This window comes from Nasonia vitripennis, chromosome 5 (genome assembly GCF_009193385.2).
Source record: "Nasonia vitripennis strain AsymCx chromosome 5, Nvit_psr_1.1, whole genome shotgun sequence".
Lineage (NCBI taxonomy): Eukaryota > Metazoa > Arthropoda > Insecta > Hymenoptera > Pteromalidae > Nasonia > Nasonia vitripennis.
In genome coordinates this window covers 27,433,236-27,446,112 of record NC_045761.1, presented here as the reverse complement: position 1 = coordinate 27,446,112, position 12,877 = coordinate 27,433,236, and the positions used below count along the sequence as shown (strand labels likewise).

The 12,877-nt window shown below is 45.6% G+C and overlaps 1 protein-coding gene across 23 annotated transcripts in view; it reads right to left on the bottom strand.

Annotated features, from left to right (window-relative positions):
* Nucleotides 1–488: 488 nt before the first annotated feature.
* LOC100117339 (serine/threonine-protein kinase tousled-like 2) overlaps nt 489–12,877 on the bottom strand; it is a 37,315-nt gene continuing 24,926 nt past the window's right edge. For 6 of the 23 annotated variants that reach the window (XM_008208630.3, XM_016985774.3, XM_016985775.3 and 3 more), the window contains 13 exons: nt 7,379–7,469; nt 6,647–6,930; nt 6,106–6,567; nt 5,068–5,160; nt 4,646–4,982; nt 4,231–4,568; nt 4,051–4,142; nt 3,826–3,973; nt 3,633–3,744; nt 3,407–3,545; nt 3,217–3,328; nt 3,035–3,142; nt 489–2,948 (listed from right to left, as the gene is read on the bottom strand). In XM_008208630.3, coding sequence (XP_008206852.1) covers nt 2,724–2,948; nt 3,035–3,142; nt 3,217–3,328; nt 3,407–3,545; nt 3,633–3,744; nt 3,826–3,973; nt 4,051–4,142; nt 4,231–4,568; nt 4,646–4,982; nt 5,068–5,160; nt 6,106–6,567; nt 6,647–6,930; nt 7,379–7,469 — 2,541 coding nt within the window. In that variant the 3' untranslated portion in view covers nt 489–2,723. Of the gene's footprint in view, nt 2,949–3,034; nt 3,143–3,216; nt 3,329–3,406; nt 3,546–3,632; nt 3,745–3,825; nt 3,974–4,050; nt 4,143–4,230; nt 4,569–4,645; nt 4,983–5,067; nt 5,161–6,105; nt 6,568–6,646; nt 6,931–7,378; nt 7,470–7,817; nt 8,482–10,162; nt 10,378–11,966; nt 12,430–12,877 lie in introns of those variants that run through there. The other 17 variants (XM_032600896.1, XM_032600895.1, XM_016985776.3 and 14 more) reach the window with 12 other exon arrangements.

Below are 12,877 nucleotides of genomic sequence, written 5' to 3'. Positions count from 1 at the left end.
ATTATGTATATATGTATATATAATAAAATGAGAAGTTATGATCAATACAGTTCTACGAAAACCTAGATTTGTAAACATTATTGCTTTATTACAAAGTGTGCTAGAAATTCATTTCTTGAGTAGTGCAAGAAATACTGTACAGCGATATTCTAGATAAAATTAATTGGTTATTGTATACTTATTTTTATAATACAATTGCAAAGAAACCGAAGTAAGTTTTTGTAAAAGGTATTAAAAAAATTGAGAAAAAAACGTAATAAAAAACAAATATAACACATTAAAGTTTGTAATACTACAAATAAAAAACAAATATTACTGTACAATATTCTTCAAGGACTTGTCAATTCTATGATTAGTAATATAATTTAATGCAAAATGGAACGTTCTTTTTTCATCAGATTATTCGTCTTCTTAAAATTTATCTAATAAAAAGATGGGACCAGGATTGAGGATCAGTGTTGGCATTTTTCGAGTATAATCGACGGATGTAATAGTAGACACTGTTCAGACTTGTATGTATTCTCCTTTGTCCACACTTTTTGCCAATTGTGTTGGTAAATTGAGACATCGTCGTCGTGCCCACAATATTCTACCAACAGCTTACAACTCTTTTTAACAAGTTCTTTTACTCTCGTTTTTTGTATTCTTTCGCATACACTTTCTCGTTATTTCACTCTAGCGATAATGTCCATTCACACTTGTAATTCTTTCACACATTTTTTTAATTCGCACAAACGTTCTCATGAATTCTCTCTTGATTCTTTTTTCATCATCTCTAGTACTCCCAAAAGCTGCGATTTGTCAACAGACGCGACTATAATACAAAGCAAGGGCACTTGATAAAATAACTTAGTCTTCTATTTCATAATTATCTATGTATAACGTACATATATAAAACAAATTATGAGTAAAGAAACTATTAATGATCAGGTCGGTATAATTATTATGATGCTTAACTCTCGTCATCATCAACCTATCCTTAAATTTTTTTCTGCTTCTCGTCCTCTTAAAAGAATTTCAAATCGCCTGATTATTACAAATCTATAAATTTTCTTTCTTTAGCACGAACAAAATATTACTACAGTATAATAAAGGTAAGTGGAGTCCACGCTTTGAAAGAGCGATACGACGGAGCCCCGGGACAAGAAAATTTAATTTTTCTACGCGTTCATTATTCGAATAGTTAAAAATTTGAGCAGAGGAATTAAAAAGTGGGTGGAGCACGATCCTATTTAATTCATGTATCATTCCAGCTTCTTTCGTTTTCCTTTCACTGTTATGTTTTTTAATTTTATACTCGTGTAATTGTGGTTGTTTTTTTTTCTACCGTTTATCTTTACGTGTCATTTATTTGGGAGTTTATACACCCACTGAAAACCCTTGACTCGCGCCTGTTCTCTTTTTCTCAATTTTATAGTCGATCCAGTTTAGTCTTAGGAACAACTAACCAAATCTCCATATTTATTTATTTTTTTGTGTATAAGAGTGTACATTCTCGTGTTTTGTGTACGTGTGTATTCACGACGCGTGTTAATTGTTTTTCTTCGTTTTTATAATTCACGATATAAGTAATTAATTATTAATATTTGAATAAAGTAACATGATGTGAGGGTCAAGTATTCATAGAATACTTGACACTACACGGCGGTCATGCGAGGATTGAGCCACCACACATAATTTTTCATCTCTTTCTCTGTCAATGCGATCTTTCTTTTTTCTCTCTGTCTGTTTTATTACTTTGTTTTTTACACTATATATATATTATATCAGATTTATTAGTATAGATATATATATAGCATAAATATTTACATACAGGCTAGTAGTTCTTATTTTTCAACAATTTTGCAATCACCCTATCCATTCATGCAATAATTTTTTTTTCAAAAATGTCAGATAAGAGAGGAAGAACATCCCGAAAAAGGAAGTCTTAATAGTTTTTATGTATTTTCCGCTACTCGCGCGAATTGCCCCGGAGTTTTCATCCTTCGTTGCTCTCTTTCCTTTCAGTTTAATCAAGCTTGTTCGCTCTCTCATTCTCTCCATGTCGCTCACTCTCTTCTTTCTGTTGTCCTACTCATCACTGAGTAATTTCACTTCCACTGGATACCATTTATGTTATCTCATTTTTACCTCGAAATTTCCTCTCCTTAGTCTAAACTCCACTTTTTTCGTTTAATTCACAACGACTTATCACATGTTTATCCGTTTGTCTCGACTCTTCATCTTTTTTTAATAACACTATTATCAGTCAACCCACTGTTCTTTTCGATACAAGGAACGATAATACAATTGAATATTTACGAACACAACATTTTTGTCTTTTGTCATGCTTGAATAAATGGTTCGACAGCAACTCTGCGATGTTCCAGAAAGACGCAATTTTGTCTGTGTATTTTTCCTTTCTCCAGTACACAGAGACTTTCGTTTATATATTTTAATAATCGCATTGCGTCCTCTTTTATTCTCTGGAGCCACTACTCTCTGTGTAGCTTTATTTCGGTTGTGTGGCGGTGGTGGCAAATCTCTGTTTATCCTTTGTTTCTCCCTGCTTTTTAAATATTTACAATTGGTTATAGCTTTCGTTTACGTTCACATTTGCTTCCGTCCGACTTGTGTTAAGATAAGATGGTGTTGCGCAGTTCGGAGTTATTCCAAGGTTTGGCATGTATACAAGTTTTTTTCGTGAGTCCAGTTCGCTGTTTGCTACTATTTGTCGTCCACAACTACGAACTGCTCGACGCGTTCATACCACTAAACATGCCGGTACTGAAGGAAGTCTGTTGTTGTTGCTGCTGAATTTGCTGCTGCTGTTGTTGTTGCTGCTGTTGTTGGCTGTTTGCCTGACGTCCGTGTTTCGGCACAGGTGGCTGGAGATACTCGTGGCGTGCAAGTGTTAACACGTCAATGCGCTCCTCTTTTCTGTATGCTAGACAACTCCTAATAAAACTCTGAAAACAAAACGGCGTCAAAGTATTAATATTCTGTCAAATAATCAAAACTTGTTAGAATTCAAATTTAAAACAATTATCTGTACCTTGGCTTCGTTGCTGACTGACGGTTTATTCGCAAATTGAACTTCTGTTGCTTTTAAAATTGTATTTTCTTCTAAAATTGTGGCTTGCGACTGATTATGTCCAAAAGGCTGAAAAATATTAAGATGTTAATGAATATTCTTTTTTTCCCTATCCTTTGCTTTTCAAAATGATGTGATCATACCTTTTTGCCATACAGACATTGGTAAAAAATGACTCCTACACTCCAAACATCTACTTTTGAAGATATCTTTGGAGGATTTTTTCCTACTACAAAACATTCGGGTGGTAGATACCTGAAAATGTATTTATTTTATATAAACCTTCCAACGAAAAAAGTTATTGCATGAATTCAATGAATATAGAATACATACCAATAAGTGCCAGCTCCCTGTGACGTCAGATCCATTCCATGATCCGGATTGTAGTTTTCTTCGTCCATTACTTTGCTTAATCCAAAATCGGTTATTTTGATTTCTCCACATACATTGCCTTCCGTCAAGAGAATATTTCCTACAATACATATCAATTTAGTCAAGTTCACGGCAATGCTATGTAACCCCCGCCTCTCCCCCCCCCCCAAAAGTGACATGAATTTACCTGGCTTTAGATCATAATGTATAACTGGGGGTTTAATTTCGTTGAGGTACTTTAATGCCGATACGACCTGCATTACAATAGATCTTGCTTCTCTTTCCGGGATAGTTTTATGCTGTAATTAAGATAAGTCACAATAAAGTAACAACCAGAGAGTTATCAAGTTCAAGTTTGGTGTGACGAAATGAATGGTTACCTGTTTGAGATAGAAATCTAAATCATGGCCATCGCAGTATTCAAGGACAGTACAAAATGAATTTGCATCTATTTCGAACACATCGTACAGTTTTACAACTCGTGGATGATCCAATGCTTTGTGAATATTGTACTCTCGCAACGCATGCCTATAAAATATGAAAAAATACGTTAGTTGCTTATAAATAATATTTGCAAGTTCTTTAAAGATGACTTGATAACTTACTTGATATAATTGGCTTTTTTGTCTTCTTTCCAGTCTTTATTCAATTGGTGAACTTTACAAGCCACGTACCGTTGTTCTTTTAAGTCAAATGCCTGTAATAGCAAGCAAAATTGTAAAAAAACGAACTAGTCGTCAAGCTATGCTTAGGCATTAGCAAATAGAAGATCAAGTGTGGCTCACCTTATGTACCTCGCTGAAGCCGCCCTTGCCGAGCAGCATCAGCAGTAGATACCGCTCATTGAGCACTGGATGAGAATTAAATCTCGATTGGTCCTCGTTGTGGATGCGCTTGAGCTCCCTGATGTGCAGATTCCTCTCCCTCTCCAGTTTTTCCATCTCGAGCTGTAGGTCGGCATCCTCTTTCTTGAGAGCGCTCTGCCTCAGCTTTAAGATCTCGTCGGCCTCGTAATACTCCTGCCATGTGTACGAGCCCGGCACTGCGTCCGGTTTGAGAAACGTCGCCTCGGTACCATTGTGCAACGACGTTGCCTGTGCCGGCTGACTGCTTCGCTTCCTTCCTATATATTTCAACAAGAACATCAAGTAAATGAATTTTGCCAAAGCAAATATCGCGCTCGATCGATTTTGTGCTTACCTGTTTCACTGTTTGAGGGCCTCTTTTTCAACAGCAGTTTCTTCTGCCTGTCGATTTCCTCGCGTTCAGTCGTGATCTCCTCTTGACGTCTGGCCAACTCCTGAAAAGCGTAACCATCCGTCCAGTTCTCCTGAAAGGTGGCGCCCACCCTCTGCGTCACGAATTGACCCAGCCTCAGTCGGTTCTGCATGCACTTTTGTCGCGCCTCCTTCTTCTCAATGTTCGATTTCTCTTTTAGCAGTTTCTTTACAACATCTATACACTTATTTATATGGGATTTGTGCTGCTCTATCGCTTTCTGCTGATTCGTTATCTGGTGCCTCAGCTCCTCTGCCGTCTGTAGGAACGCAAAAGCGAATGTTTTAAAAATCATTCAAGCAGTCGCTATTTTATTTCACGATGTAAAAAAAAGCTTTGCTTACCCTATTTAGCTCGTCGATTTTATTGTTACGTAATTCTAAATCGGAGGATGCTTGATTTTCGAACTCTTGTATCCTCTGGCAAGTGAGCTCCGTCTAGAAAGAGAAAATTCGCATTTCTGGAAATATGATCATGGGTCCTTGATAAAAATACTGCAACCGCTGTTTTTTCTTTATTTTCTTGTATGACAAAAATCCGCAGATATACCTTGTGGCACCCACGGAGAACCGCGAAAATTGCCGCGGAGTCGTGTGCGATTATTTCGTCATGTGTATGCATGCACATATATAGATATCAGTAGAGCAAAAGTGATATCGTGAATGACATTTTGCGCTTGAAAACAAGTATTCCGGTAAAAATACCATTCGACGATACTTTTTTTCGTTTGTTTTATGTACTGAAAAAGACCGGGGCAACGCCAAACAGGCAGCAAGAAAAGCACCAAAAATGTATGACCTTGCCATTGTTCAGGATGATGTATGACACGCACCAAGACAAGTCAAATGTATCGTTAATTTCATTTCAGTAGTAAATTAAATCAAATATTCACAACTTGTCTTGATGTCAAGCACAAGATTAAATTTTGAACAATTTCAGAAACAAATAGTTGCCGGAAAAATCTATGCTAAAAACGATGAGTGCCGATGCAAGGTAGCTTGCATTGTTCTTTACATTGAACTTCTTGACAAAAACAAATAAAAACAGCGTAGCAATCTTGAGGTGAAAGTTAAAAATTCTCGTAAATATGCAATAGGTGAGCATTTCTCACTTAAATCTTGGATTGCCGCAATAAGGCAATGAAAACAGCAACTCTAGCAATTGACAAATAAGTGAGAGTGAACCCATTGGATAATCACAAGAGTAAAAAAAAAGAAAGCATAAAAAATTTTGCGTAGGGTAGATGTCTCCAGAGAAATCGAAAGAACAGTTATCAAATGACCAAACCGACATCTATCCTATCGACGAAATAAAAGCTTAATACAGAATAAGAGAGATAGAGAAAGAGAGAAAGACAAGGTGTTTGTTGTAGAGGTGCTTACATTTGGGGTGTTAGTCTTCGCTTGCCTGACCTGGCTTGTCCTAGGTAGGTTGGTAGGCCTTACCTGCACCTGCTTGCTGACCATCGAGCCAGCGGGTTGCAGCGCAGCAGCCGCAGCGGAGGAACCGCCGACGACAGCCGCGGCCGTCGCTGCCGTGGCCGCGGACGCGGACGTCGTGCTCGAGGCGACCGCCGCCGCCGTTACGGCGACATTCGGAGCAGCCGCGGCGGCGGTGGGAGTTGGCTGGGCTACACTACCCGAGCCCAGAGGAGGACGGGGGGGCTGCATAAGCGAGGGAAATTCGCCGCTTGTAACCGCGGCGCCTGTCGTCGACGAGGAACCCACCGGCGGCACGGAGGACCCGACGCCCCCGGCGCTGGCCGTCGTCGATACGCCTGCGGCACTGCCCGTACCCGTCGTCACTTGGCCAGCTATCAGCGGCTGCTGCGGCGATGGCGGATACTGTAGGACAGACAAGTAGAATTTAAATCATCTGATTGCCGGTAACAAGATTAAAGATCAAAACTTTTAGCTGACTTACCATTGGGTATGCCTGCGGGGATGGACTTTTGGCACCTCCGTGCCTGATGGGACTACTGCCCATGTGGTGCTTTGGAAAATAGTCATTTATTTTCTTACTATCTAAAACAGCAGCGGACCTGGCACCTTTGCTGCTAACTGGACCCACCAAACCTCCTCCACTATCGTCTGCCTTGCGCTTCCTCTTCCTCTCCGAAGGGGTTCTTGGCACCTTCTCTGGAGTGTTTGGATCTACCTCCTTGTCGCTATGCGACGAGCCTGTCAAAAAATACAGCATGGTTGTCACTGACAGAAACAAAAAGCATAATTTTATGATTATGCAAGAAAGAATAGGTTATATTGACTCTGATCCTTCATGATTCATGTGGATTCTTAAGGTGTACATAGATTACGCTTGGATTAGTGATTACAAGCAAAGATGTGAGCACAATTAGTGGATCAAGTGTGCAAGAAAAAGCAAGTCGAATGATTGATTTCTCCATTGCACACTCTGCAGATTTATGTGAATGGAATCAAGTATTTTTGAGAGAGATAGAGAGACAGAGAGAAAAAGAAACAGAGAAAGAGCATTTCTGCATCTTCTGACAAGACTAGTGTGAAAAGCGAATTCTCTGATGGTAATGTAAAGGCAGTTCGAAAGCATCCAGTTCCGTTAAATACAAGGAATCTACGGTAAATCCAGATGGATCGATAGAATCATTACAGTAAATGGCGAAAGCAAGAGTCAACTTACCGGTGCTCATGTTCGAATCTTGACTATGAACCGACTGACCAGAGTTTATCGTTGATTGGGGTGCCATCTGAATTTGTGACCCAGCAGACATCTGTAACATAGTAAAACGCAGCAATGAATAATCCATTCATCATTTTTAGAAGAAGCATCATTCATCAGTCACACACACACACACGAAGCCAACAATATATCGTAAGACTGAACGAATGAAAATTAGAGCCGTAGTCTAGCGATTATCGTACTCGCGGTGAGCCGACAGCATTCCATCGGGGCATTGCTAGCAACGCGCCATAGAAACACTGCACAAACGAGATAATCGGCCCCAATTTAGGTTAGAATACAGCCATTATCGTACTCTGCATCTCGCACCCGCGTAACCCCGCACAATGAGTATCTTGTTTACGTAAACAAACAGAAAATATCGCCGCGAAAAACTCACTCGAAATCCTTATGCAGATCCGCTCGTCAAACAAGTCATTCGGCTCTCTCCTCTTTCGCTCGCACCCCCAAAATAATGTGTACGTTATATTACACCCGTGTAGCGCCGCATCAGCAGCAGCAGCAGCAGCAGCAGCGTCGTTAGGAGAATCCGTAAAAACCTTCGGTCCCCCGGGCGCAACTCTACGATATCCCGCAGTGTGAACGAGTCAGGATCTTCCGTCTCTCTCTCTCTCTCTCTCTCACACTGTGTCGAGTGTCGGACCCGCCGCACACTATACTACACACTACGCCACACACGCCAATGGCAGACGGTCTCGTAGTGGAAGTTGGAACGCACTACAAGAGACGGCGGGGAGAGTAGAGGTATACGCACGACGACAACGTGTCGCACTCGTTTTCCGGGGGCCCCGTGCGAAATTCCAAAGAAGAGGAGCAGCAGGAGCGCATTTACGCCGCCGGACCGCTAGGTTGGCGCGCGTGCACCTCCCACCCGGTTTCCCCGCGTCCTCCGGTCCTGCAGCCTGTTCCGTGTGGTACGAGAGATGTGTCAGGATTCATGCATAGCGCAAAGGTGCGACTGCGAAATGCGGCGGCGGCGGCGTGAGAGAGAGAGGTATCGAGAGATAGTTTTTCGGAGCAGTGTGTCGTCGAGAGAAATCACGACAAAATGGAGGAGTCTAGTGTGTGCCGCTGCCGTGTAGTAAAGTGCGGTCTGCTGCTGGTCTGTCGCTCGTGCGTACGCGGAAGAGAAGGACGAGGGGGGGAGGGACGGCGGCTGAGACTTTTCTCTCTCTCTCTCTCTCTCTCTCTCGCTCTCTCTCTCTCTCTCGCTCCCTCTGTCTCTCCGCTATACATATACATACAGCAGCGCACACAGCAAGCGATCGGTGGGCACACGGTTGGCGTTTTCAAGTTAGGTTAGTGCGAGGGGAAGGGGGTGGGCGCACTGCTCTCTGCTCGGCTCTGCTTGGGCTTGCGAGTTTCGGAGCTGTTTGATGCTCGAGCGATTGTCCGCCGATGGCTCCGTAATATGCTCGTAATACGCGAGTCGCCCGTCCATGCATTATTCTACGTTCTATACCCATCGAGAGAGAGAGAGAGAGAGAGAGAGAAAAAGACAAGAGCAGCCTATTGCACACACTCGCGCACTCGATACTCGGTCAACGAACCGCGAGTCTTGAATTTCTCAATCCGCTGTTTTCACTCGGTTCAAGGATAAACCCGTAACACTCGCCATGGCGACGAATTATTTTCTGCACGCGACCCACATTCTCGCGCACAGCATAGGAGGAAAAAAACACGCGCACAGGCGCGTTGCGTGCGTGTACTCGCGTGATTTCGCAAGTGCCGCCGCGCGTTTGGGGGGAATTTGTTGATCCTACATCGATGCGCGCAATAAAGAGACGCTCGTTGTTTACGATCTTCGAAAAGTCCGCTCGGCGGCTATTACATTATACGAGCAAAGCGAGAATCCAATCGAGACCGGCGCTGAATGGAATCCTACAATAAACCTGTCTAAATTTAACCGATCGATACCGCGTGCAATTAGCGCAGCGCTGTCTATAATTAATTCCGTCCGCGAATATTTAGCGCGAGAGAGAGAGGGCGAGCGAGCGAACAAGAGACTTTTCGGCGAAAGTAGCAGCAGCGGCGGCGGAGCCGGAAACTACGGCAACCGCACCTATATAACAGAAATGGAATCAGGAAGAAGCGAGTAAGCCAAGTCGAAATCAGCTGCTACGTGGCAGAGATGAAAGGCTCGCGGGAAAATTAAATTGTATACAGAGTCGATGAAACGCATCAGCCTACATAAGCATTGTCGAGTTTTCTCTCTTTCGGCGAGTCAGCAGGCAGCGCTGATTGGAGGCATAGCGAGAACCAAAAAGTGCCGCTTACGGACTCTCGTATAGACTCGCGGCGGGGGAAAGGGGAAACCGCGAGCCGATGTTTTTTCCGATGTAAACGCGCGAGACCGCAGCGGTATAAGAAAGCCGATAAGAAGGCGGTTGAAAACAGCAGTTGTTTCATTTGTAAACAACACAGCAGGCAAGACGAAAACTGCGGTTCTCGAGCGTATACGGGACGCATCAGGCAACTGCCTTATCGATGCGGCTGCAAAACCGGCAAGAGCCGAAGAGAGCGAGTGAGACAGACACACACACACACACACACACGCACTCTGCAGAGGCCGGAACTGGGCTAGAGGGCCGTCCGTTCCGCTCGGCGCGCCACTGCCGCATACGCATCGTGTAACCATCGCACCTGCTGCTGCTGCTGCTGCTGCTGGAGCCGGCGAAGACTGTCTACTGAGTAATAACAAGCATTCCGAGAAATAATCCATACCCGGCGAGGAACGACGGCAGGCGGCAACATCAACCACTGCTACGAGCCAGCGCAGCAGGCATCGTTATCAAACGACAGCTTCTTCTCCGACGTTGCTCTCCTGCCGCTGCGTCTGCAACTCCCTAGCCGAGTCATCCTCCCCCACGGACGCACACGCAGGCACACACACACACACGCGCGCGCGCGCGCGTACGCACTGGTGTGTAGAGAGTGAGTGAGAGAGAGAGAGAGAGAGAAGCGCGCGCGAGCGAGGCAGCTCGATCGAAATTCCAAAGGGAACTGAAACTACCCAGGCTGCAGTCGCGGAGAGTGTGGAGAGCGGGAGAAGGACGGAAGAGAGCGCCGAGCGGCCCCGCGCACGATTAGCGCGCCGAGGGGAGAGAGAGAGAGAGAGAGAGTGAGAGAGAGAGAAGAGGCTGCTGCTGAGGTGCAGCATCGCCGATGTGATGCGTCTTTCTCTCTCTCTCTCTCTCTCTCTTTCTGTGTGTGTATGAAAAAGCGGTCGTCCACGTGTCCATCACGCGATCTGTGTGTGTGTGTACAAGTGTGCGACTCGTAACGTACGTATAGAACGATAAGGCGCGGGTTTCGTGTGCCGCGTACACACCGAGACAGGGGACATTGTAACCAAGATGATGCTCGTCGCGGAGCTGCTCCGATGTGTGCGCGTGTGTATCCGAGTCGGTATAAAATCAATGCCCGGGGTGTGCAACCGCCCTCTCTCTCTCTCTCTCTCTCTCCCTTTGACCCAAAAGGGGAGAGACGCTCGGATCGAAGCCGGCGTCTGCTCTGACTTGTATTTTCGGTTGTTCATCGAAGAAAAAACCGATTACGCCCGCTAAAATGAAATGGAAATATTGAAAGAGAGCAAGAGCGAGAGAGGGACGGTCAGTGACGAAATTCCACTTTTATCGTTCATGAATTATAAAACAAAGAGAGCGAGCGAGCGCAACGTTTCTTATACAGCTGTTGATTCAGCGATCTAGCCGCGATAAGGCAACGCGACGTATCTCCGCGACGCAGGCGGTAAACAAAGCTCTAAATATACACTAGCGCGCACTCGGCGTATCGGCGATCGCGTTGACGCCAATGCGAAGCTCCTCCGCGTGAATGAGCGGGGAAAAATTTTCCTCGCGCGCACTCGAAAAATTCATCGATGCGATCGAGCGAATCGCTCTCGAGCATAACGAACAAAAGCAGCGTCAGCGGTTATGCGGCGGCGAAGAGAGAGAGAGAGAGAGAGAGATATCGCGTCGTGGCAACAAAACCTCGGCTGCACGTGATACGGCACTGGGGCGCGTGTCTGCTCTCTCTCTCTCTCTCTTTTTCTGAAGCGACGACGGCGGCGGGGGCGGCCGAGAAAACGAGCATCCGCCGGCTACGTTTCTCTCCTCGACTCTTTATACACGCTCGTATACGTATACAGCTGCTGCTGCTGCCTCGTTCGCGCGCCGTCGCAAGTAGTAACAGACCGGCATGGTGGGGGGGGGGGGGGGGCGCGCGACGAGCCGAGACTCTCCGCGGAGCGCGAGCCGAGTCAGTCGGGAACCTGCGCTCCGAGAGCGCGCTTCGTCCGTGCGTCACCCCGATTTTCCATCGGCCATGTCCATTTGCACGCACAGCCGGGATCAGCCGTCGATCGTCGCAAGTGCGCGTTCAAGACCTACACGCTCGATCGTATTGTGCGAGAGAGAGAGAAAGAGTTATAGAGTTAGAGAGAGAGAGAGAGAGAGAGATAATCACGCGAGCGAGCCGGAGGAGAGAAAGGCAGCGGGAGAATACTAGTCGGCCGAGAGCTACTTACCCGTGACGAGGCGGATTGTTTAAGCGTTTTCTCGACACTGACGGGCGCCGCCGTCGTCGCTCCGACGTCATGTAACTATTATACGACGCAGCTGCCACCGCCGCCGTCGCGCTACATAACTGGCTGCATTTGGCTCGCGCTCTCGCTACACACTGTCCTTTACTCTCCGAGGGGAATTTAGTTTCCAGCGTATCCGTTTGGAGCTGACGACTCGCCGCTCACTGTGCATGTGCATGTGCACGTCTGTGTGTCTTTGTATGTGCGACGTTTACAACGCGTACTCGTCGCCGTCGTCTCGTGTTCTGTCTTTGAAACTCAACTCTGGATAAAAACGATCGAGCGGCGCCCGACCGTGCCCGCCTGTTTCCACTGATGGCTGCCACCATTTACTCCGTCGCAAGTCTAAGCAGGCAAACCGCGAGGTGGTAGCCGCCGCCATTATCAAGCGGCGCCGATATCGATCGACCTGTGCGCGCGGGCCAACAGCTAAACACACCGCGGGCCCCGGACGCATCCAGCAGCCTCGGGAAAAATTTGTTCGCTCGTGCGCGCGCGGTGACTCATTCAGGATAGACGGGAGCCAATTTTTCCGCGCGACTGTAGTGCGTTACGTAACCGCGAAATTTGTTGTTTACTATGTAGGCGGAGTGTGTCTCTCCCAGGCTTGCGTCACACGAGAGATCGAGGCTGTTTTCCAGTCGCTTTGAAAAATATTTTTCGTCCTCGGGTGAAGGAGATAACGCGCGTGGGATTTCGCCTGTACGTGCGCGAGCTGTCGTAGCTCTCTCTTTTTCTCGCGAAACTTTTCCTCTCTCACGACGCTTATTCGGAGATAAGCGTAATACGCAGTCGACGTGATATAACGAAGTCAGAGCAGTGACTCGCAATGGATGCCTTCATTTCAGGTTTCG